Source organism: Octopus bimaculoides, chromosome 21 (genome assembly GCF_046866305.1).
Source record: "Octopus bimaculoides isolate indiv1 chromosome 21, ASM4686630v1, whole genome shotgun sequence".
Taxonomy (NCBI): Eukaryota; Metazoa; Mollusca; class Cephalopoda; order Octopoda; family Octopodidae; genus Octopus; species Octopus bimaculoides.
Genome location: NC_142948.1, coordinates 2,872,106 through 2,897,400, shown reverse-complemented (window position 1 = coordinate 2,897,400; position 25,295 = coordinate 2,872,106). Strand labels below are relative to the sequence as shown.

The following is a 25,295-nucleotide window of genomic DNA, read 5'->3' as shown; positions in this document are numbered from 1 at the left end:
TATATCATGTAGTTTATGACAATAAGAATCTACCGAAACAATTTTGTCGTAAATTTCAAACCTCATTTCTGTTCTCTGTATATACAAACACGAATATATATTTAAAACTAAAAAGTGTTGAATAAATCAGAATGACACGTTTTTTTTTAAATGCTGAATCGCGAAAAGATGATGCTGTAACTTCAGATCAGTATTCCACGTGGATTTTCTACATAACTTTGTGGATTATGATTATGTGGATAATTTATTTCAAAGAGCTTTCTTGAGAGGAGTTCCTAATCATTTCGTTTGTCTCTCCACTTCCATACCACCAATTTGAGTTTTTTTGTTTGTTTTTTTGGAGGGGGAGGATAAACATATGCTTGAAACATCAACATTACGTAATTTACATTCTCGAAAATGTATTTCTGCAAAATGTCATTTAAAAACATGCACTTTAAAGAAGAATTAAAATTCCTCGGATAAAACTATCCGAAACTTATCAACCCACATATACAAAATTTACCAGAATTTTTATCATTACTATCGTAATCGACACTTTCGAAAACAATGCCAGCAAAATATGTATTTTTCGGGAAATTTATGCAGAAATAAAGTCGATAGGCTGGGGCACGAAACTGTAGTAAAGCAGCATTAAAAATATAAGCATATGCCAAAATATGTTGACTTAGCAGCATCTACATTTGATGGAAAATCTAGCTATTATTTTTTCTTCTTCTAGAATAATTAACAATTCATGAACACGATCGTAATCTATACATCGGAAAATGTTGATCCGCAAAATTTCGTTCGAAGAGTTTTTGAAAAAGTTACGAGGAAAGAAACTAGGGCGATGGAGGTGACTAAGTTGTAGGTATGCCATTTTGGCTACTATTTCTAGCAAACTAAACATCCCTAAGTCCTAACCGAGCATTATATAAAAGGCAGATTATTATATTAAAGAAAAACAAATATCATTGATGAACGAAGAAATGACATTTCAGTGGAAATAATATTAAGCTAAAATGATACCTCGTATAATTTTAGTTGAGTAATGCCGATGTTTGAATTGGTAGAAAAGTAGCTTGGTCTCTATTAGTTTCCAGTTGTTGGTTAAGAAATGTCGTAGATTGTTTATGTGTGTGTAAGTAGTGGACGTCAAAATAAATGGTTAATTGTATATTGTCAATGGAATTGGGCTCACAGAACACTGTCTTAGAGAAAACCCAGCAACACTGGAATCGTATGAAATAAATAAGTCTTTACTGAGCATCATAATGGAATAATGGTAACTTATTGTTCGGGAATAAAAGCGGAAGTTGAATTATTTGGAATTTCATTGGTCAACTGGTAAGACTGGGGTGTTAGTCTTTTCAAATGTCTTTTAATACATATATGTGAGTGTGTGTTTATCTTTTCTCTTTGTCTCAGTCGATATTCACCCTCATACGTTTATATAATTTTTCATCTCATCCGTAACCGAAACTTTGTTGTGTAAGAATGTAATGGCTGTCCCTTGCGATGTCCCCTCTATGTGTACCTTTTATAGGTTAATAAAGAAATTCTTTGTCTCAGTCGTCGTACTGCGGCCAAGCTGGGCACTGCCTTGATGGTATTACTATTATTAAAGCCTCGCAATTATTCTTAACTAGTGGTTTCCAACCTTTGGTAGACAAAGGGATCTGTTCAGTTTGGCGCACAGATTTTTAAATTAATTTGTTTTTAACTAAACAGTTTGAAACTTCGTATACTAGTGTAATGTCTCACGCAGAACAGTTTACTGTGAACGTTTCTGACAAAATTTGGTATTTTAGAAGTTATTGGGTGTTAAATTTGTCGTATTTCGGTAATTTCAATCAATCAACAACGTGTATTCGATTGAAGAAAGTCACTGCTGTTTGCGATAGTAATCGAAGAGAAACAACTTCCGGGTCTTCTCAACTAAACGTCACCACTCTGTTCCATTTGTATGCCGAGCGAAGACAATGCCACCTTTATCCTTTCTAGTCAGCACCGTGCATTCCTACCTCTTTCTCTCCCATCTACACTATCAACAAGTAACCAGCGAGCGAACTTGTCACTGCCACTACAATTACCGTATTTTCCGCTATTTGTTTTGTTTTACCTTCATGTTTTGGTAATGTTATTTTTAATCTTATAAAGACTTTTATATTGACGAAATGTGTTCGTTGTAGATGATAAAATCATGATAATAACAATATAATCTCATAGTTGAAAAATAAGGTATTTTGAAACTACATACGCGTCAACAACAAAAAAGCTAGCTGCGGATTCGTAGCTCTATAGGTCTTTTAAACACCGGTGCGCTTTATGTGTGGATAAAACACTGATGTTGGGCAAAAGAATAAATATCTGTAAATAATATTTCTCTCGGTACTACTAAAGCAGCGCGGACCCGAACGCGCAGCCGCGCTAGCTAGTCTTGAGTGGTCGATCCTAACCCTAACCCTATCCCTAAACCGCGTGTGCAAATGAATACGTGTTTAGGGTTAGGGTTAGGATCGACCACTGACGACTAGCTAGCGCGGACGCGCGACTGCGCGTTCGGGTCCGCGCTGCTTTAGTAGTACCTTTCTTTCTTCTTGATGTTGATTCCTCGATTTTTACTGGTTAATCCGACGCGAGAACAAAAAAAAAAAAAAGCAAGTAATCTGCAACACAGGCAGTAAACAAAAAATAACGTAGAACAGAGTGGTGACATTCAGTAGTGGTGACCCGGAAGTTGTTCCTCTTCGCTTACTATCGCAAACAGCAGCAGCTGTCTTCAACTGAATACACATCGTTGATTGGTTGAAATTACCCAAATACGACAACTTTAACACGAAATAACTTCTAAAATACCAAATTTTCTCAAAATTGTTTACAGTAAACTGTTGTCTGCGTGAGACATTTCACCAGTATACGAAGTTTCAAACTGTTTAGTTAAAAAAAAAAAAATTAATTAAAAATCTCCTCACGTGACCTAAAACTAAATAATAAAAATCCAATGATTCTATCTTCGCTCAGTGAAATATGTCTAAATATTATACCGTTTGTTATTTACGGAAAGGACCATACTTTCTGCTGTGTTCTGTGAACTAAATTCTTCTTGTATTCAGCTTAACATCGACCTACAATTGATGTAGAAACAACATTTCTTCCCCATCAATCGGAAGCTAAAAATAGACATCCACCAATTCAAACGTAGTCGTTACTTAACTAGAATTACACGAGGTAATTCAACTAACTTTTCTTCGTTCATCAATAAGTGAATCTTGTTTTTGTTTAATAACTCTACTTTTTCTTGATTTGATCACTCACGAATGAGCCTGGACAATACAGCAGCAACAACTGGCTATGTACACGACCGTCAACTCAAATAGGATTTACCTGTTGCTAAGCAACTGCGAATGATCTGTCTGGGCAGAGAGCCGAATGTTTTCGTCCATTATTGTGTAGTTCAACATTTATAATCCCTTCTAGTAAAGGCCTAAGGCCTGAAATTTGTGGGGGAGGGGACAAGTCGATTACATCGACCCCAGTGTTTCGCTGGTACTTAGTTTATCGACCCCGATAAACTAAGTAGTCATTACTTAAACAATTCCTCATCTCTCAAATATAGAACTGTAATATCAGATGATGTTGGCATAATTACTTTTTCTTTAATTTCAGATGCATTATCAATTTTTATCATTCAAAGATTAAGGGAAGACATCATAAAGAACAGATATAATATCTTTTATGTAAATTTATGGTTAAATTACTGAGAGATATTTTCTGAGTGAAATTAATAACAAAAGTTATTGTTATTCACTGTTTGGAATATGTACAATAGTATTTTAGATTTAATAAGATTTGAGGAAATTTAGAATAAGATTAGGGACATCAACAAATATTGATGAAGATAACAGTTGCAGTTATATAACAGCAGAAATATTTGTAGGAATATACTATATAATATAAAACAATGTAGAAGATAACATGCGTATATTGAAGAGAGAGAAAAAATGATGGAAAATAAATTGCGTGGGAACAAGCTTAAATGCAGAACAGAGTTTCCAAGGAATAATTTCCCTGGAGAAATGCTGAACGAATTTGGAAGAACATCTAAGTTTGGTGATATCAGTGAAAAATCATTTTCTCAAAAAGATAACCCAACTAAATACAAACATTTTCATAATACCGGTAAGAAGAAAACATATCAGTGTGATATCTGTGGTAAATCATTTTCTGGAAGTAGTGACTTAATTAGTCACAGATGTATTCATACAGGAGAGAAACCATATTGCTGTAATGAATGCGGGAAATCATTTTCTAGAAATAGTAACTTGGTTGTACACAAACGTGTTCATACAGGAGAGAAGCCATATCACTGTGATATCTGTGGTGAATCTTTCTCTAGAGGAAATCACTTAACTACTCACAAACGTGTTCATACAGGAGAAAAGCCATTTCATTGTGATATCTGTGGTAAATCATTTTCTCAGTCTGCTAACTTAACTACTCATAAATTTGTTCATACAGGGGAGAAACTATATCAGTGCGATATTTGTGATAAATCATTCTCTGTGATAAGTCACTTAACCACTCACAAGCATATTCATTCAGGAGAAAAACCATATCCCTGTAACATTTGTGGTAAATCATTCTCTCAAAATTATCGATTAACAATACACAGACGTGTTCATACAGGAGAAAAACCTTATCAATGTGATGTCTGCGGTAAATCATTCTCTCAAAGTGGTGAATTACCTACTCACAAACGTATTCATACAGGCGAGAAGCCATATCCCTGTGATATCTGTGGGAAATCGTTTTCTGGAAGTAGTAACTTGGTTGTACACAAACGTATACACATGGGGGAGAAGCCATATCATTGTGATATCTGTGGTGAATCTTTCTCTAGAAGAAATAACTTAACTACTCACAAACGTGTTCATACAGGAGAAAAGCCATTTCATTGTGATATCTGTGGTAAATCATTTTCTCAGTCTGCTAACTTAACTGCTCATAAATTTGTTCATACAGGGGAGAAACTATATCAGTGTGATATCTGTGATAAATCATTCTCTGTGACAAGTCACTTAACCACTCACAAGCAAATTCATTCAGGAGAAAAACCATATCCCTGTAACATTTGTGGTAAATCATTCTCTCAAAATTATCGATTAACAATACACAGACGTGTTCATACAGGAGAAAAGCCTTATCAATGTGATGTCTGCGGTAAATCATTCTCTCAAAGTGGTGAATTAACTAATCACAGACGTATTCATACAGGAGAGAAGCCATATCCCTGTGATATCTGTGGTAAAGCATTCTCTCAGAGTGGAGAATTAACTACACACAAGCGTATTCATAGTGGAGAAAAACCATACCACTGTAATATCTGTGGTAAAGCATTCTCTAGAAATAGTCACCTAAAGAAGCACAAACTTATTCATACAAGAGAGCAGACGTTTGTTTGATTTTCGTGATAATTCATACTGTCGGAAATGTCATTTAGCAACATATGAATGTATTCACACAGGAGAAAAGCCCTATTGCTGCCTGTGATATATTATTCTTGCTAACAAGTAGCTTGACTAGATTGAAGTATATTTAAACATGAGAGGTGCTGTATCACTGATATTGGTGGTAAATGATTCCTTGAAAGGAAGTCCCTTCATTCAACAGATTTATTCAGACAGAAGAATAACTATTAATATCAGAAGTCATTCTATAAAAAAATAATTTTTTTAAATCATAAAGATTTCTTTCACAAGAAAGAAGATATAATATCATCACAATAAGCTTTAAACCCTTTATTTTATTTGGCCATATCAGCATGTGATAACTTACCACTATGATATTCTTGAAAATCATTCTTTGAAAAAAAAAAAAAATACCATCGAATTATTTGACATAGTGGGTATATAACTGGGAAATTTATACTCATAGATCAGGGACGACAACACTGCACAGTTATGTTAGAAATAAATACACAGATCATGAGAGACTCTTTTATCACACCTTAATATGTATGAACTATATACAGTATGAAATATTATGTTGTGGACTCATGAAGGAACTGATTCTTTTGGATAATGGTTATATAACATTATCTGGTTTCTTTTAAACTTTATTTTCCATTCAGTTATAATATTTGCAAAAAGAAAAAACTACAAAAGCTGTCTTCTGTAAATTGGTAGGAAAGAAATAAGTCTAAATACAATTGAGAATGAAGAAGTAAAGAAGCTATGTTTTGTGGAATATGAAAAGAAGAATTCTAGCATGGTAAATTGTTTGCTACTGTTGTTCTGAATAAATAAAAATTGCTGAAGTTTCAACACATGTTCTGTTTTATATTAGAAGTAGCTCAGAAAGAGACAAACATTTCTGGAAAAATGTAAATTTTTCCGCTTTGACAAAGGCAGAGAGCTGGCAGGATTGCTAGCACGCCAGGCAAAATGGCACTAAGCATTTTGTCCGTCTTCGTGTTCTGAGTTCAGATTCCACCCAAGTAGACTTTCCCTTTCACCCTTACAGAGTTGATGTGATCAATTTTTTCCCTCCCCCAAATTGTTGGCCTTGTGCCAAAATTTGAAATAAGTATTAACATTTTGGGGTAATTAATCCAGAGTTGTTAAGTAGAAAAAGAACCATCATCATCATTCGATGTTCATGTTCCATGCTATCATAGTTTGGATGATTCGACTGGATCCAACAAGTTCAAAGACTGCAGTGTCTGCTTTGACCTGGTTTCTCTGACTAATGTCCTTCCTCAGTCTACTGGTTGCTTTTTTCGTGGCACAAGCACTAAGTGAGGTCTATGTAACTTTCGAGACTAATATCCCTTTTGACTGGGTGGGGTTATAGTAAAGAAGGAGATAGTCTTATGCAATGAGATAATTAGCAAGAAATGGGTGGCATATCACAGGTTTTTTGCTGTCTTTCAACAGGAATTTTGTTGGAGACATTTAATGAACCAATAATATTGAACATAAAATCTTAGAACAAGGGAAAGAATTTAATTTGTAAAATATAAATTGCATTGATTTTGATTCAGTTATTTAAAATTGTTTACTGTAACATGAAAATTCAGATACTGTGAAAAGAGTGGTGTGTAGAGTTTACTTTGTATTTCAGTTGATGTTATATATTTAATAAAATCACTGGATATTATATTGCACCAGTTGTGGTGTATAAATGTTCATAGTAGTTGTATATACACAGTTAGTGTGTATACTTTGGTATATATGTTCATTTTGTATATATTGTATTGTACCAGTTGTGCTACATAAGTGATTAGTGGTGGATGTTTGTTTGGTTTTTACCATATTACCATTGAGATACACTGCCTTTGTTTTGGTCAATTTTGAAAATAATGAAGAATTTTGTGAAATAATTTAAGCTGGTGTTTGGAACACAAACATGAAAGTTCAATGGAAGCTATTTAAATATGGCTCAAGCACATTGGTATTAAAAGGGTTAAATCAATCCTGTGAGCTTTGGATGGAGCAGAAAATTCTGGACGTATTTCTTCACATTGCAAATATATATGAATGCTTCTTCATATGAAATCAAAGACATTAACATCATCATCATCATCATAATAATAACCATTTCTACTATAGGCACAAGGCCTGCAATTTGAGGGAGGGGGACAGTCGATTACATTGACCCAAGTACTCAACTGGTACTTAGATTATCGACCACAAAATGATGAAACATGAAGTTGACCTTGGCGAAATTTGAACTCGGAATATAGTGACAGGCACGCTAACAATTCTGCCAGCTCACTACCTTAATGATAATAATAATGATAGATGCCCTGATACAGTAACAGGCAGTTGCTCTCATGGTTTCTGATCTTAAATGATTGAAAGTTGTACATGTACATGTTTTGTCTTGATGTAAAAGATAGGTTACAGCAAATATGCTGCTCAGTATCACAGATTTGCTTGTTAGATGCTTGACCTTAACCAGTTAAGCATATCCTTTACTGGATGACAATCCATGCATCTCTGATCACGAGCAGGAGTAGTGGGGGAGCATTATAGTCATGTGTTGAGAGGTATTATTTGGGGTTTGAATACTTCACCTCTGGAAACATGTTTTGTTCATCATCCTTAAACAATCCTTAATTAGGGAGCTTTTGCGCAAGGTGGGCTATTCAACCTGAAGAAAATTCTAGCTGGGCCCCACCTGCAAGGTCATGCACTATTTGTCTTGATATGAGATCACCATGTCGTGCACATATCGTTGTGATGCATGTGCCTGGTATACCCCTGTCAGATGGGTTGTTATGATGGATATATTCGGTTTTGTATATTTCCACCCTAGTGTCACTTTCATGGCATGCATTGCTCTTTCACTCAATAATAATTTTGGCCCAAGGCCAGCAAATTCGAGGATGGGGTTAACTCCATTACATCAATTCCCAATACTCAACTGGTACTTTATTGACCCCAAAAAGATGAAATGCAAAATCGACCTTGGTGGAAGATAATGATGATGATAATAATAAGAGAAAAAAATTCAGACAAATACGTAACGAAAACACCAGGACTTACAAGTATACAGAACATATAGAAACTAACACTACTAGGCACACCCTACGTAAAGCACTTTCAATACAGTGAAAACAAGAACACCACAACAAACGACAGCACATACCCAAGGCACACAGACCTACGCTCGGTAGTGCAGTGAAAGCACGTGATAAAAATAAGACTACTGAATAATAATAATAATAATAGAGATAATGATTTAAAATTTTGGCACAGGGCTGTAATTTCGGAGAAAGGAGTAAGTCGATTACTTATTTTATCGGCCTCGAAAGGATGAAAGCTAAAGTCGATCTCAGTTGAATAATAAATAATACATGTGAAGGAAAGCGGGATGTACTGAGAATTGTCTCCCTTGATATATGTCCGTATTTGTTGGTGTTGGTTCTAGTGTTGTTTCGTTAAAATCTGTTCTGGTTTATGTGAATGTTTCATTCTGCTTTGATGGTAAAAAGTAATCTAGTTTTTTTATTTTTTATTTTTAATGTACCCACTTCAGAGTATTCGGCCCATGATCGTAAAGTCATGTGTATGATTCCTGGCGGCCCGCTGTGTTGTTGAACAAGGTACTCTACTTCACCTTGCTGCAATCCAATCAGCTGACAAAAATTAGTTATAGCTGTAATTCATTGTTATTTTCTGAAGTATAAGTTCAATAAAAGTTAGTCAAATAAAATAATGACTAAAGATACATGTGTCCGCAAATACTATCTGCTCCCTGCATTCCACCCAGTTTTTCTCTAGGTCATAACAGGAATTTAAGACTGGATGCCCTTGGGAACTACGATATGCTGATGATCTTGCATTTATAGCAGAATCTGTAACAGGGCTAGAAATGATTCCAGGTGTGGAAGCAAACCTGGAATTGAAGTGTCTTACAGTAAACTTAAAAAAGACCAAGGTCCTATTAATTTAAAAAATGGATAGGACCCTAACACCTTCAAATAAATGGCCCGGTTTGATATGTAGGAAAGGTGTAGGCAGGAATTCCATACAGTATCCAGTGACAGCTATGGATATACAAGAGGTGCAGTGGAATAATAGGAATGTTAACAGAGAAAGGAGCATTTGTGTATGGGAGATGCACAGGAGTGTTAAAGTCTACAGATACAAGGGAAGACTGTGTTAGTGCAGTCGTGCTGTAAATAGACAAGGACAGTTGCATAAAGAAGTACCAATCACTTAAAGCAGATAAAACTTGCAGAAGAGGGAGACCTAGGAAGACATGCCCTATGCTTACTAATGAATTGAAAAGGCATGCTCTGATTGTAGCCTTGAAGGCTAAGCATGGTGATTTAAACATTTTTCGTCTTCTGAAAGTTGCAAGATCTTCTGTCCACAAGATTCAATGTGAGTTAGAGAAAGATGGAAGCATATTACCTATAATAGAGCGCGATTTCTTTTGAAGTTAGCATGGCATGCTACGTATCACAGTGGCTGTGGTAAACATACCTTCTTCCCCCCCCCCCCTTACACACACATGCCAGTTATCTCTCTTTCTTTCTCTCTCTCCCTCTCTCTTACACACACAGCAACATTACACACACACACCCACATGCCATTCTCTCATACTAACAAAAGAACTTCACATACGCACCACACTTTCTGTCTCGCATACTCACTATAAAAAGATCGCCTCTTATTTCTTTCGAAGTTGGCACGTGTGTGTGTAATGTTGCTGTGTGTGAGAGAGAGAAAGAAAAAAAAAGAAAGAGAGATAACTGGCATGTGTGTGTGTAAGGGAGAGAGAGAGAGAAGGTATGTATTTTTTTTTTTGCTTGTTTGCTGCTTACCACAGCCACTGTGGTAAGCAGCACCCAACACTTTTTACGGAAAATGCCGAAGTGGTGTAAATAAACACCCCTCATACCCGGACTAGTATCGAAAGATCGCCCGTACTACTGTATGTTTACACACACACACACACACACATGTATAGTAGGTAGATTTGACTTTTTTTTTCAATTCCAAAGCCTTAGTGACGTTTGTTTGTCAATAGCTGTCAAAAGCCACATCCGGTTGAGCATGCGCAGAAAATCATTTCATTCCAATACATACGTTTTGTCGTCTCCAATATTTCTATATTGACAGCAGTTATCTTTACGACGTCTATGCTGCAATTATTGGCGTCTGAATCATGCAGTTGTACCTCTTATCATGAGCTAGCTCATCAATCAGGCTCGTTGTGGATATATGCTTCGGAATTCGGAGCTTCTACCTGCTGGCTTAAAAGTTCAGCTTTTGAACTTTAGGCAGACAAGGACCGTTTCTTTAACTCTTTCCATAATTCTGCAAACTTCCATTTTAATTTGCTGGTTACTGACACTGACTTACGCATTTACTTCGAGTTTAGCCATTTCTCTTGACAGGCATGTTTGTCTGTGCGTGTATTTACATATAAATGTACCACTCCAGTACTACTCTTAAACTTCGTTTTTCTCTCTCTCGTAGACATTTATTGTGATCAGACATGATAATTGTGATTATCGTCGTTTAACGTCCGCTTTCCATGCTGGCATGGGTTGGACAGTTTTGACTGAGGGCTGGCGAGAGAGAAGGCTGCACCGGGCTCCAATCCAATCTGACGATGTTTCTACAGCTGGATGCCCTTCCTAACGCCAACCACTCCGAGAATGTGGTGGGTGCTTTTTACGTGCCACCAGCACAAGGGCCAGTCAGGCGGCATGCATTTATCAATGTACTTCTAAGTTCCAATCCCACGGGAATAAAATAATGTCCCATGCAAGTATTATTTATACGTGGTTTGTGCGAGGGAGGCTGCCTCGTAATGGCAGTGAGAGTGAGCGTTCAAGAGAATCATTAGTAAGTTTTTCGGGGGGGGGGGGGGGTTCTGTCTTCAGTTGATCAGCTCTAGGCAGAAGTGGAAAATGAAGAGAGTATACTTGTTTTTTCATACGATTTATTCCCTATTAATAGAATAGTTGCGTATCCTTCCATACTGCCTTCGTTAGGGTTCATCAGCACAACTTGACTCAACATTTTAGTCAACAGTTTGTCCATCTACAGACATTTAAGACTTACAATTCAAATTGAAGATGATCATTTTTATTTTTCTTTCTATAGAATGAGAGTCATAAGTATTGTTTCCTACCCTTTACCTATGTACAAAAGAAACAGCTGCTGTTGTAGAAAAAGGCTTGTTTGCTATGCTGTGCTGTGAAAACATTTGTAGAATCAATTTTCCGTTTGCAAGATGTTACATGAAGACAACTAATAATAACATAAATGAAATTTATTAATACTCTCACATACACGATATGAAACTTTATTTAACTTGAATCTTTAGTTATTTCAAAAACATACAAACTTAAATCATAAAATATATAATCAGGCAACTAATCCCCACTCCTTAAAATTACTGGCCTTGTGCCAAAATTTGAAACCGATATTGATAATTACAAATACCACAATATAATTTAGTGTGGTATTCTTATCAGTTCTGTAAGTGTGGCACAGATGGTAATGTACTGAGCAGTAATTAATTTCATTGATTAATGAGGTACTTCAAATCCTACCAGTCAGCCTCAACATTACATTTCATTTCATTATTGATCTGCAGGAAATGTTTGCTATGGACTACTGTTGCTCCAACACATTTGTGTATGTGTAGGTACAAATGATATTATGCAACAGAAATTTATACAGGACCAAGAAAGAGGTCTCCAACTGACCTGGTTACACTAAAACCCAAGAAATGTAAAGGACAGAGAATAGAAATAGTGAATTGAGCAAAACAACAGAGGTATACACAGACAATGCCAAAACGAATTCAGAAGTGATGGCCTTTGTCTGTGTAGGGCAAATCCCATTCCTTACCTATGGGTATCACACCTACCTCCAAAAACAAATATGCTGATGAGAAACAAATATTCAGGGTATTTATCAGTCCAACCTGAACAAGTTGCAATGCTAAGTCTCAACCTAGTTTTGCGTTTGTGCTTTAGGTGTTGGGTGTGGGTCATATAAACATGCTGAATATAAGTTTAAACAGACACAAACACACAGAGTTATAAGAAATAGGCATCACTGTTATTATGTCTAGAATTTTCTCTATAGAATGGGTTAAGCAAAATACATTGATCATATTTCTTGTTCTTCAATCAGTCACATAGTCTATTTGAACAGGCAGCATAGATTCAATGTGGTGACCACAATTTGTCTTGGTCACTTAGATAACAAAATCAAATCTGGAATATTTCCTAAGATCTTTTGCAATAGTTCACTCTTGTGCCTTTGCACCAGATAAAAGGAAATGTCTAGAGGATTTTTATGTTCACAACACACACTATTAAAATAGCAATGACATAAATAGATATTATCTAAAAATTTTCAATTTATTGTATTAAAAGATTATTAGTTTCTTGAAAACAATACATGCTACAGGGAAAATGAAGACAGTTTTCAAATCATCATGAAAAATATATTTTGATCTACTGAAACGCAATTCTTTGACAGAAATTCCTTGATGAATAGAATGAACATTTTTTACGAAGTAAAAACCAAAAAGATTTCATTAATTAGCTTTCTTTTATTGTTTAAATCACAAAGCATTCCATTGTTAAATACGTAAAATTTAACACGGAATATAGAATAGATACAAATATGAATGAAGAGAAGATCGATTTTATACAAACACCAAAAATTATCTTTGATAGAAATTGTTTGTTGAGGACTCATTATTTTCATTAATTTGCTGGAGTATATACATGAATGAATGTATAAAAGAGAAAGTATATAAGATATACTTATAGCCCAATGTGGTACGATGAAATAATTTCTTTTATCATTTGCAATTTGTAAACTGTACAGTGATGTTATCCCTGAATTATGAGAATAAATTTCTCAGTTATTTACCCACAAAGTTCAATAAATTCATTATATTCTGCTTTCCCCCAGGAAATATGTTAGTTCCAATAAATATGTGCAATATGGATTCTATGCCGTATGACAGCGTTTGTGTATAGTTAACTTATTTGATACTGCAAATGTTTTACCACAGATATTACAACTATATGGCTTCTTTCCTGTATGAATGTATTTGTGTCTAGTTAAATCACTACTTTGAGAGAATGATTTACCACATATCTCACAGTGATATGGCTTCTCTCCTGTATGAGTCCGAATGTGAGTAGTTAACTCACGACGCTGAGAGAATGATTTACCACAGATATCACAGTGATACGGCTTCTCACCTGTGTGAGTATGGATGTGCACTGTCAATGCATCTCTACGTGAAAATGATTTACCACAGATATCACAGTCATATGGCTTCTCACCTGTGTGAATGCGTTTGTGAGCAGTTAAATCACCACTGTGAGAGAATGGTCTACCACAAATGTCACAAAGATATGGTTTTTCACCTGTATGAATACGTTTGTGACTAGTTAAGTTACCTGGATCAGACAATGTTTTGCCACAGATATCACAGTGGTATGGCTTTTCTCCTGTATGAATACGCTTGTGAGTAATTAACTTACTTCTAACAGCAAATGATTTACCACAGATGTTACAGGGATATGGCTTTACTCCTGTATGAATATATTTGTGAGCAGTTAAGTGACTACTAATAGAGAATGATTTACCACAGGTATCACACTGAAATGGCTTCTCCCCAGTGTGAAAACGTTTGTGTACTGTTAATTTACTAATCGAAGACATTGATTTACCACAGATGTCACAGTGATATGGCTGTCCTCCTGTATGAATATATTTGTGTATATTCAAGTGACCACTTCGGGAGAATGATTTACCACAGATATCACAGTGATATGGCTTCTCTCCCGTATGAGAACGTACATGATTAGTTAAGATGCAACTTTTAGAAAACGATTTTCCACAGATATCACACTCATATGGTTTCTTACCTGTATGAATGCATTTATGTCGAATTAAGGGACCTCTCTGACTAAATGATTTACCACACGTATCACACTCATATAGTTTCTCTCTTGTATGAATACGTTTGTGCCTAGTTAACACACTATTTCTAGAAAAGGATTTACCACAAACATCACAATGATATGGCTTCTCCCCAGTATGTATCCGTTTGTGTATAGTCAGTGCATTTTTGTTAGAGAGTGCTTTGCCACAGATATCACAATGATGTAGCTTGTCTCCTGTATGGGTACTACTCTGAGCAGTTATGGGACTTGTTTCAGACAGTGATATACCAATGATATCACTGTGTGTAGAATTTCCTCCTTTGTCTTGCAGCATATCATTAGGAAAATCAATGTCTTCAGACTCTGTTTTTATAGGAATTGGTGTCTCACATAATTCCCTTTTAATCACAATTGGTGTCTCACGTAATTCACATTCCATAATTATTCTTACCACTTTTAATTCCTATTTTCTTCTTGTATATTTCCATCAACTGTGATCTTTGTTGATATCTGAATAAAATGAAACTCCTCTGTAAATTTTTCCAGGTTTATGTAGAATTCCAATCATTCTTGAACATTACAGACAGAGATATAGTAAAATTGTTATTATGATAATTTCAGTTCAAAGAAAATTTTTCACAGAAATTCCACCATGGATTATATGCATAGGGTTGTATCTGTTTAGTATAACATCTTCCTTCATTTTTGCAAAGATGATAAATACTGACGATGAATCTTGAATAAAATATTCTTTCATGCCAATGTCATCTGATATTTCTGAAATAATAGAGAAACAATAAGACATATAGATGGTACTTAAAACAGAGATTCAACAGCAAAAAATAGTGCTGAATGGCAAATATAAATATTCAGCTCAACAGCTTCACTTTTTAATCTGCTACCTTTAATCATAGTGACTACACAAAACCTACATGATCTGCACATATAACACAGACTACAGCTACATCTTTTCATTGTCTAACATTATCTACGTCAAACTACAGAATAGTTGGAGATAACATTCAGCTCTCTGACCAGTAAAGTCATTTGTCATTCATAGTTTAGCCCCACTATTTCTGGTTTCCCTGGAAGTGTTTACTTTGTTGGAGTTTGCTATATAATAATTTCTGTGGGAGCCAATGGTCTGGTAAGCGAAGTACATGACCTACCCAGGGAAGCTGCGACTGCATATGGTTAATGCAGGTGCTTGGTAGACTAGAACAGGTGAATATCTCAGTCTCTGTGATTTTGTTTTGCCACTTTATGGAAGGAAGTTTTCTGAGGAAGCCGTTGCGAAGGTGGTTCAATTTTCTCACATAATGTTGCTAATCTGTCAACGTTTCACAGCCAGAGTGTAGATGTGAGAACTATGATCCACTACACCTTGATTTTTTGTTGCCGGGGTGATGCTCTCCCGTTCCACAAGTTCCTATTTAGTCTCGCTTTAGAGTCTGACATTTGTCTTGTAATCAATGACATCGCTGGACAGTTTGCTCACAATGCATGTGAACGTACCCACTGTATTCAGTCGTTGCCCATTGATAGTAATGGAAGGTTTAGTGTAAAACTAACAAAAAAGAAAATCTAGTGCCACGTCATTTTGAGTGAGCACACAAAATCAAAGGCAGCTGATTTCAGTTGACTATAAATTTATCACTCTTATCGTACGTAACTTCATTGTCACAAAATGAAATTACATTGCAAGCCAATATATCGTCAACAAATTCGATAATCGTCGTGGTTTTCATTCGCAGATTAGTGACATTGCTCATCAAAATTGATAACATCCTTCGCTGATCCAAAATATGCATTTGAATTAATAATTGTCATATTTCACGAAGTTTGTGACCCACTGTCCACTGACTGATACTCTCAGTGTTTCACAACCTATTTTCCCCCGTCCCCCACTATAACTTTCCAGAAAAATGTATGCCCTCACTGGTGGCATACGCAAAAAAATTGATAATTTATCAACGTCTAATAATTATATACTTTCCTGAAAGAATTATCCACACTAGATCATGAGGAAAGCGCTGTACTGTAGCAGACGGAGTTCAGACGATAATACTTGGCTGGAGGGAATGATTTGGCTAGGCTGAGTATATGTGTTATATGATTGCTGTGATAAACAAAAGATTTTCACAATTTCATGTCCCCCCCCCAAAAAAGGGAAAAAACTTGATCCCCAAGTCCTACCGGTGGGACATATATCCAATATTGGGAACCACTGCCCTAACTTGTTTGTAGAGGCACAAAGGTTGACAACTCCTGACATAGAAACTCATACGCGGCGGGGAAATAATTCAAAATATTCAGTTAATATATTATTTTTAAAACTTAAATTGGAAGATAATCAACAGTATCAACAACACTAAACATAAATGTTGGCAGTATTAAAAATATCCCCTAATTATAAACAAGGTGGGCACTGCATAGTGTCGAAACAAGAAAAACGTGCACGTGATGTGTTCAAGACAAAGATCACAAAATATTGATAGAAGAAAAGACGGCAACATGAAGAAAACATGAATAAAAAAAATACCTCGGATAAATCACTAGCCAGTGGGGTGGCATTATTCCAAATCTAAAACAATGGGAAGCGCATTGCGATCAGAGATGTAAAGTGCTATCTGATTGTCTAATCGATATTGTGATGAATAACAACCATCGTTAATCAGTTTTGTTATGTGTGTTGATCGACGGCGAAGTCTTTACTGCTACATGTATACATACACATAAATATGAATGTAGATAAATATAATAATTTTTTTTTTCAAGCTAAATAAATTTTCCTTTCGCAGCTGGCAACATTCAAAAGCGTCAGCAAGATATACTTCTCAATGGCAGTGTAAAATCCATATCCGGTTGAGCATGCGTAGTAAATCGTGTCATAGAACTCCTACGTCGTGTCGTCTCAAATATTGATTTTAAATTTAGGCACGAAGCCAGCGATTTTGTGGGAAGGGTAAATCGATTACATCGACTCCGAAAGGATGAAAGGCAAAGTCGATCTCGACGGAACTTGAACTCAGAGCTAACGATTTTGCCGGCTCGCCAACGGTAGTTAGGGTTGGATGAGTGGGTTAGAATGAGTAATATTTACTGTATTCTTGACTTTGAGAAAAAAGAAATTTTTACAAATGTTTATTACCTAACAAAAACTATATCAGCTAAGCAAATGACCTCTAAACGTGTTAAAAACACTATGGCATATTCAGAACACGATTTCTAAAAGTTATCTCCCTTCTCTTTCATATATATAAAGGACAAATTTAGGCGGGGCAAAATTAGTAAGACAAGATAGCGTAAATTTACATCTTCAGTTGTCCAGAATTACATTTAAAAAAGACTCTTATATATCAATGTCCATCCTTAGATATCAGGAAGATCAGAAATGCACCAAAACGTTTAAATAGGTGAGTCAAATGAAAGAGGGACATGTATAAATGGCACATGATATGAAATTAATGAGACTCGACATGATATATTCTCTATAGCGTCTTTACGACCTGCAGTAGTGGTTCTCTTCATGATATAGTTATTGGAATTAGTGATTTTGAAATTATCAAATTACACAGCGTGGAATACATCAGAGAAAAGAGGGATTTAGTCTTTCTCATTCGCAAAATAAACCCCCTTAATTTTGCTTAGATTGCTTTCAATTTTGATGTATCGATGCAACTGAATTTTGATTACGACCAACCAATTACTTTATCTCGTAAATTAAAAAAATCGGATGCTATTTGGAATTGAAGTTGGGAAATTTGGGTTACCATTGACAACTGCACGCTATGTTGTGGTTCAAAGTTGTCTGTTCTGCTGTTGTCCATGTTGATTTTTCACACTTAGTATTTTAACAGATTTTTTCATTTCATATATTTTGGGGACTCATTGACTCAGATAGCTGGATTTATGATTTCACTATCCATAAAAATTTTAATTAGAAGTATTCTTAAACCATTAGCTTCACATTTCAACAGCTTAACTGATATTTAGCACACGTAGCAGGAACTGAGAGGGATATCATGGAACAGAGAAAAGTGTGGATGATACAGATAATTCGACGTTATTTTTGAATTCTGCATGCAAAAACATATAAGATGCTGGTATTCTTTTCATTGGGACGAATTCGTAGTTGACTAGTGTTATTCTCATCGTAGTTTACAAATCCAAACACGAAAACATTACTCAACTTTGGAGTTTTGAAGACAGACACCCCATTTTCACACATACACCTATTAATGATATACATAAATACATGGCAGGTATACATAACACTGAAGTATGCATAAAGTAAACACATGCAAATAAAGATATTAATAGAACAAATTTTCAAAAAATGATAAAACCATACAATCAATGAAGAGACAAAAGAAACAGTAAAATGATACATGTTGATTTTATTACGTATTTCTGTTTATTTAGAAACCTACAATGAACAGGTTAGACACTAAACTATAAATTTCACAGTGTACAACCTTAAAGTTGACACTGTTCTACTAAATGCAGAAAATTTCTCTCTCTCTATTGGCTAAAGATACCCTTTTTTGATTTTTAAACCTCTGTAACTTTTTCCCCCAATTTTTTTCTCCACAACATCAAACCTTCAAAGCAATGAGACTGGAAGGCTACATTATTATAGCCAATTTTCAGATTTTTTATTTACTTTTAAAAAATGCATATTTTGCAAATGGAAAAACTAGATTCAGAAACAATATTGATTGTAAAACACTAAAAATTATCCACATATTTTATTAGCAACCTCAATTACAATCGTGTCAAAGTTGTGTCTCGAAATAAAAGTACCTGTCACATGACTATATTTGGCTCTCAGCTTCAACAATAACAATTATGTTGTCCAATTTCAACGCCCAAATATGGTGGAATAGCACATAAAGAGGATACATTACTTGCAATGTAATGGTTTCAAAGAAGTAGGGGGAAATAAGGAAAATTAGAAATGACTCATTGTGCCTCACCCCTGCACTTGTGCTGACTTTGTTGGCATTATTTACGTCTAAATTACGGCGGTGAGCAGGCAGATTCATTAGCATGCCGGGCGAAATGCTGTTGTTATGTTCTGAGCTCAAATTCTGCCAAGGTCGACTTTGCCTTTCATCCTTTCCGGGTCGATAAATTAAGTACCAGTGAAACACTAGGGATGATGTAATCGACTAGTCTCCATCTGACAAATTTCAGGCCTTGCACCTATAGTAGAAAGGATTATTTGCATCTGAGTTGTCCATCTCCTCATTACAGGTTCGCTCATCAATCACAGCTTATCCAGGTTCGTCCTGGATATCTGCTTTAGAATTTGGAGCTTCTTCCAGCTGGTTTAAAAGTTCACCTTTTGAATCTAAGACAGAGAAGTCCATTCCTTTAACTCTTTCCATAGTTGAGCAACCTTTATGTTACTATATTGGTTCCTTGCAATATCTTTTGTGGAGAGTGGATTCTTTACCAATATATAGAAACAAATTTATAGTATTAAAGTATAAAAAAACAGGAAAAAGAGATGAGAAAGAAGGGAGAACGATGGGGAAAAGCAAAGGAGAGACTATTTTCTGTTGTCAGTTTTCTGTGTTCTTTGCAATTGTTTCCAAATTTGGTGCACTAACATTAGTTTGTACACTAATTTTGAAAAGGAAAATTATTTTTACTTAAGTTAAGAAATAAAAAGTTAACAGCTTTTAAATTTTGAGTAATTGTAACCAATCAAAAGTCAAACACATTGGTGTCTGTTTCCATAGAAACAAGCGGAGTGTAGTCTGCTTAAAACTATCATCACTTGTATTTTCTTTACCTATCTATTTTCTGAATAACTGTATGTCATTTTCAACTGTGTTATTTACAGAAATGGATATTTTTGGCTGCGATCCTGCCACTACATCATTCTAAACAGTGTTTTTCTGAACTCCAATCCTAAACCCTAACATACAGTTGGTTTGTTTTGTAATATTTCGTCTGTTTCACATGACTTTATTAATTATGAGAAATATATTTTCATCCACCCAAACGCAATTCCTTGATGAACATTTTTTACGAAGTAAAAACCAAAAAGATTTCATTAATTAGCTTTTTTTTATTGTTTAAATCACAAAGCATTCGATTGCTAAATACATAAAATTTAACACGGAATATAGAATAGATACAAATATGAATGAAGAGAAGATCGATTTTATACGAACACCAAAAATTATCTTTGATAGAAATTGTTTGTTGAAGACTCATTATTTTCATTAATTTGCTGGAGTATATACATGAAAGTATATAAGATATCATACTTATAGCCCAATGTGACACGATGAAATAATTTCTTTTATCATTTGCAATTTGTAAACTGTACAGTGATGTTATCCCTGAATTATGAGAATAAATTTCTCAGTTATTTACCCACAAAGTTCAATAAATTCATTATATTCTGCTTTCCCTCAGGAAATACATTAGCTACAATATATATATTTTCTGAAACAATACTTTTCTTAAAACTATCAAAGTGCTAAGTTATGTGAACGTAGATATTAGTTGTAGTTATCTAAAATATAGCTTTTGGAGATAGTTCTGTGTACCTTCCTTTGTCAATCATTTATAGTTAGGTAGTTTTTCACAGAATGTTGTGGTGCATTGCTGTACTAAGAAGACCCGCTCACAACAATCGGAATGATATCCTACAACCAAAGTGCCGAGCACAAAGTATTGGTGTTGGTGCCATGTACAAAACACAAGAGATGGTGTCACATACAAGAACATAGCACACTCTGTAAAGTCATTGGCATCAGGTCATCCAGCAGCAGAAAGCATGCCAAAATAGACTAGGAAACCTGGTATGGCCTTGGCTCTGCAGTTCCTGTCCAGCCATCCAACCCATGCCTGCTTGCAAAGCGGATGTTAATGATAATGATGATAATATCCTCATACAGTGATTACAATTATTTTTCTGTGTGAATAAACAGATGTGCAGATAAGTGACATTTCTGAGGAAATGACTTACCACATATATCGCAGTTAAATGGCTTCTCTCCTGTGTGAATACGTTTGTGCTTCGTTAAGCTCCTTGTTAAAGTGAACGATTTACCACAGAAATCACAGTGATATGGCTTCTCCCCTGTATGACTGCGTTTGTGTATAGTTAAGTTATTTGATACTGTGAATGATTTGCCACAGATATCACAACTATATGGTTTTTCTCCTGTATGAATATATTTGTGTCTAGTTAAATCACTACTTTGAGAGAATGATTTACCACATATCTCACAATGATACGGCTTCTCACCTGTATGAATATGTATGTGCACTGTCAATGCATCTCTACGTGAAAATGATTTACCACAGATATCACAGTCATATGGCTTCTCACCTGTGTGAATGCGTTTGTGAGCAGTTAAATCGCCACTGTGAGAGAATGGCTTACCACAAATGTCACAAAGATATGGTTTTTCACCTGTATGAATACGTTTGTGACTAGTTAAGTTACCTGGATCAGACAATGTTTTGCCACAGATATCACAGTGGTATGGCTTTTCTCCTGTATGAATACGCTTGTGAGTAATTAACTTACTTCTAACAGCAAATGATTTACCACAGATGTTACAGGGATATGGCTTTACTCCTGTATGAATATATTTGTGAGCAGTTAAGTGACTACTAATAGAGAATGATTTACCACAGGTATCACACTGAAATGGCTTCTCCCCAGTATGAAAACGTTTGTGTACTGTTAATTTACTAATCGAAGACATTGATTTACCACAGATGTCACAGTGATATGGCTGTCCTCCTGTATGAATATATTTGTGTATATTCAAGTGACCACTTCGAGAGAATGATTTACCACAGATATCACAGTGATATGGCTTCTCTCCCGTATGAGAGCGTATATGAGTAGTTAAGATACTACTTTTAGAAAATGATTTTCCACAGATATCACAATCATATGACCTCTTACTTGTATGAATGCATTTATGTCGAATTAAGGGACCTCTCTGACTAAATGATTTACCACACGTATCGCAGTGATATGGTTTCTCTCCTGTATGAATACGTTTGTGCCTAGTTAACTCACTATTTCTAGAAAAGGATTTACCACAAACATCACAAGGAAACGACTTCTCTACTTTATGGATATGTCTGTGTCTAGAAAGCTCGCTACTTGTAGAGAATGACTTATCACAAATATCACAGTGATAAGTCTTCTCATCTGTATGAATGATTTTGTGTTTATTCAAGTGTCTTTTTGCAGAGAATGATTTATCACAGATATCACAGTGATATGGCTTCTCACCTGTATGAATGCGACCATGGATAGTTAGGGAATTCCTATTAGAGAATGATTTGCTACAGATATCACACTGATATGGTTTCTCACCTGTATGAATACGTACATGAATAGTTAAGTTACTACTTCGAGAAAATGATTTACCACAGATGTCACAATGATGAGATTTTTCACCTGTAGGAATGCATTTATGTCTAATTAAGTTACCTTTCTGAGTGAATGATTTATCACAGAGATCACCGTGATATGGTTTCTCTCCTGTATGAATATGTTTATGTTCAGCTAACTCAGTACTTCCAGAGAATGATTTACCACAGATATCACATAGATGTTGTTTTTCTTTTGTATGAATATGTTTGTGTCTAGTTAAATCACTACTTCCAGAGAATGATTTACCACAGATATCACAATGATATGGCTTCTCACCTGTATGAATGCGTTTGTGCATATTTAAGTCACTACTTGTAGAAGAGGATTTACCACAGATGTCACAATGAAATGGTTTTTCTCCAGTATGAATCCGTTTGTGTTTAGATAAATCATCTTTCCGAGAGAATGATTTACCACAGTAATCACAGCAATAAGGTTTTATTCCTGTATGTATGCTTTTGTGAAAAGTCAAGTGAATTCTTTGAGAGAAGGATTTCCCACAGACTTCACAGTGATATGGCTTCTCTCCTGTGTGAATGATTTTATGTCTAGTTAAGTCACCTCTTGCAGAGAATGATTTGCCACAGACATCACAGTGATATGGCTTCTCACCAGTATGTATCCGTTTGTGTATAGTCAGTGCATTTTTGTTAGAGATTGCTTTGCCACAGATATCACAATGATGTGGCTTGTCTCCTGTATGGGTACTACTCTGATCAGTTATGGGACTTGTTTCAGACAGTGATATACCAATGATATCACTGTGTGTAGAATTTCCTCCTTTGTCTGTTAGCATATCATTAGGAAAATCAATGTCTTCAGACTCTGTTTTTATAGGAATTGGTGTCTCACATAATTCACTTTTAATCACAACTGGTCTCTCACGTAATTCACATTCCATAATTATTCTTCTCACTTTTAACTCTTATTTTCTACTTCTATATTTCCATCAAATGTGATATTGTTGTATCTAATCAATCTTCTTTCACTCTTTAAAAGATGATAAATACTGACGATGAATCTTGAATAAAATATTCTTTCATGCCAATGTCATCTGATATTTCTGAAATAATAGAGAAACAATAAGACATATAGATGGTACTTAAAACAGAGATTCAACAGCAAAAAATAGTGCTGAATGGCAAATATAAATATTCAGCTCAACAGCTTCACTTTTTAATCTGCTACCTTTAATCATAGTGACTACACAAAACCTACATGATCTGCACATATAACACAGACTACAGCTACATCTTTTCATTGTCTAACATTATCTACGTCAAACTACAGAATAGTTGGAGATAACATTCAGCTCTCTGACCAGTAAAGTCATTTGTCATTCATAGTTTAGCCCCACTATTTCTGGTTTCCCTGGAAGTGTTTACTTTGTTGGAGTTTGCTATATAATAATTTCTGTGGGAGCCAATGGTCTGGTAAGCGAAGTACATGACCTACCCAGGGAAGCTGCGACTGCATATGGTTAATGCAGGTGCTTGGTAGACTAGAACAGGTGAATATCTCAGTCTCTGTGATTTTGTTTTGCCACTTTATGGAAGGAAGTTTTCTGAGGAAGCCGTTGCGAAGGTGGTTCAATTTTCTCACATAATGTTGCTAAACTGTCAACGTTTCACAGCCAGAGTATAGATGTGAGAACTATGATCCACTACACCTTGATTTTTTGTTGCCGGGGTGATGCTCTCCCGTTCCACAAGTTCCTATTTAGTCTCGCTTTAGAGTCTGACATTTGTCTTGTAATCAATGACATCGCTGGACAGTTTGCTCACAATGCATGTGAACGTACCCACTGTATTCAGTCGTTGCCCATTGATAGTAATGGAAGGTTTAGTGTAGAGCTTTCGAGTTAACTGATGCGATTGGCAAGCTGCTCTTGTCACGAGCATACAGACTTGAGAAGCCAAAAAGACTGCTGCAGCTGAGCAACATATGCATGCCAAGAAAATGAGTCCCATCAGATCCCCAACTACCTCCATAATTCTCTGTCCACACTGCCAGACAACTTTCTGGATGCGTCTTGTCCTGATCAGTTACCAAAGCGCCCACAAAACCCAACTCCAATCCCACTATGGGTAGATGGTACTCGTCGATCAGAGGGGCGACTAAAATGAAAATTTAATCCCAGGTCATTTCTGAGTGAGCACACAATATCAAAGGCACTTGATTTAAGTAGACTTAAATACATCGTAACTTCGTCACAAAACGTAATTAGATTGAGAGCCAATAAATATATAGTCATGAAATTTATAATCGTCGTGTTTTTCATTAACACATTAAAATAAATAACATCCTTCGCTAATCCAAAATATACATCTGAATAGGTGATTGTCATATTTCAGGAAGCCTGTAGCCGACTGTCCACTTACTAATATTCTAACTAGTCTGTAGATGCACAAAGGTTGAAAACCGGCATTGGAGTAAATA

General features: G+C 35.5%; 3 protein-coding genes across 3 annotated transcripts in view; 2 read left to right on the top strand and 1 right to left on the bottom strand.

The window, feature by feature from the left end:
- LOC106868788 (UBX domain-containing protein 11) overlaps positions 1-25,295 on the top strand; it is a 283,501-nt gene that overhangs the window by 110,710 nt on the left and 147,496 nt on the right. The gene's annotated exons all lie outside the window — the stretch shown is intronic.
- On the top strand, positions 2,962-6,308 carry LOC106868789 (uncharacterized). Its single transcript, XM_014914208.3, has one exon. The coding sequence runs from the start codon at positions 3,987-3,989 to the stop codon at positions 5,445-5,447; it is 1,461 nt and encodes a 486-aa protein (XP_014769694.2). The 5' UTR covers positions 2,962-3,986; the 3' UTR covers positions 5,448-6,308.
- LOC128251544 (uncharacterized) lies at positions 13,072-23,908 on the bottom strand. The gene is made up of 2 exons (XM_089339499.1): positions 21,364-23,908; positions 13,072-14,894 (listed from the first exon to the last, which is right to left on the bottom strand). Exons 1-2 carry the CDS (start codon positions 23,755-23,757, stop codon positions 13,485-13,487), a joined length of 3,804 nt encoding a protein of 1,267 aa, XP_089195625.1. The 5' UTR covers positions 23,758-23,908; the 3' UTR covers positions 13,072-13,484.

Bases quoted from the DNA above. Each gene is read 5' to 3' on its own strand.
- LOC106868789 (XM_014914208.3), top strand. From the start codon at position 3,987: ATGATGGAAAATAAATTGCGTGGGAACAAGCTTAAATGCAGAACAGAG.
- LOC128251544 (XM_089339499.1), bottom strand. From the start codon at position 23,757: ATGGAATGTGAATTACGTGAGAGACCAGTTGTGATTAAAAGTGAATTA. The intron at 14,895-21,363 runs TAATTGTAATCA...AGAAGAAAATAG, and splicing joins TGTTTATTCACACAGAAAAA to GAATTAAAAGTGGTAAGAAT.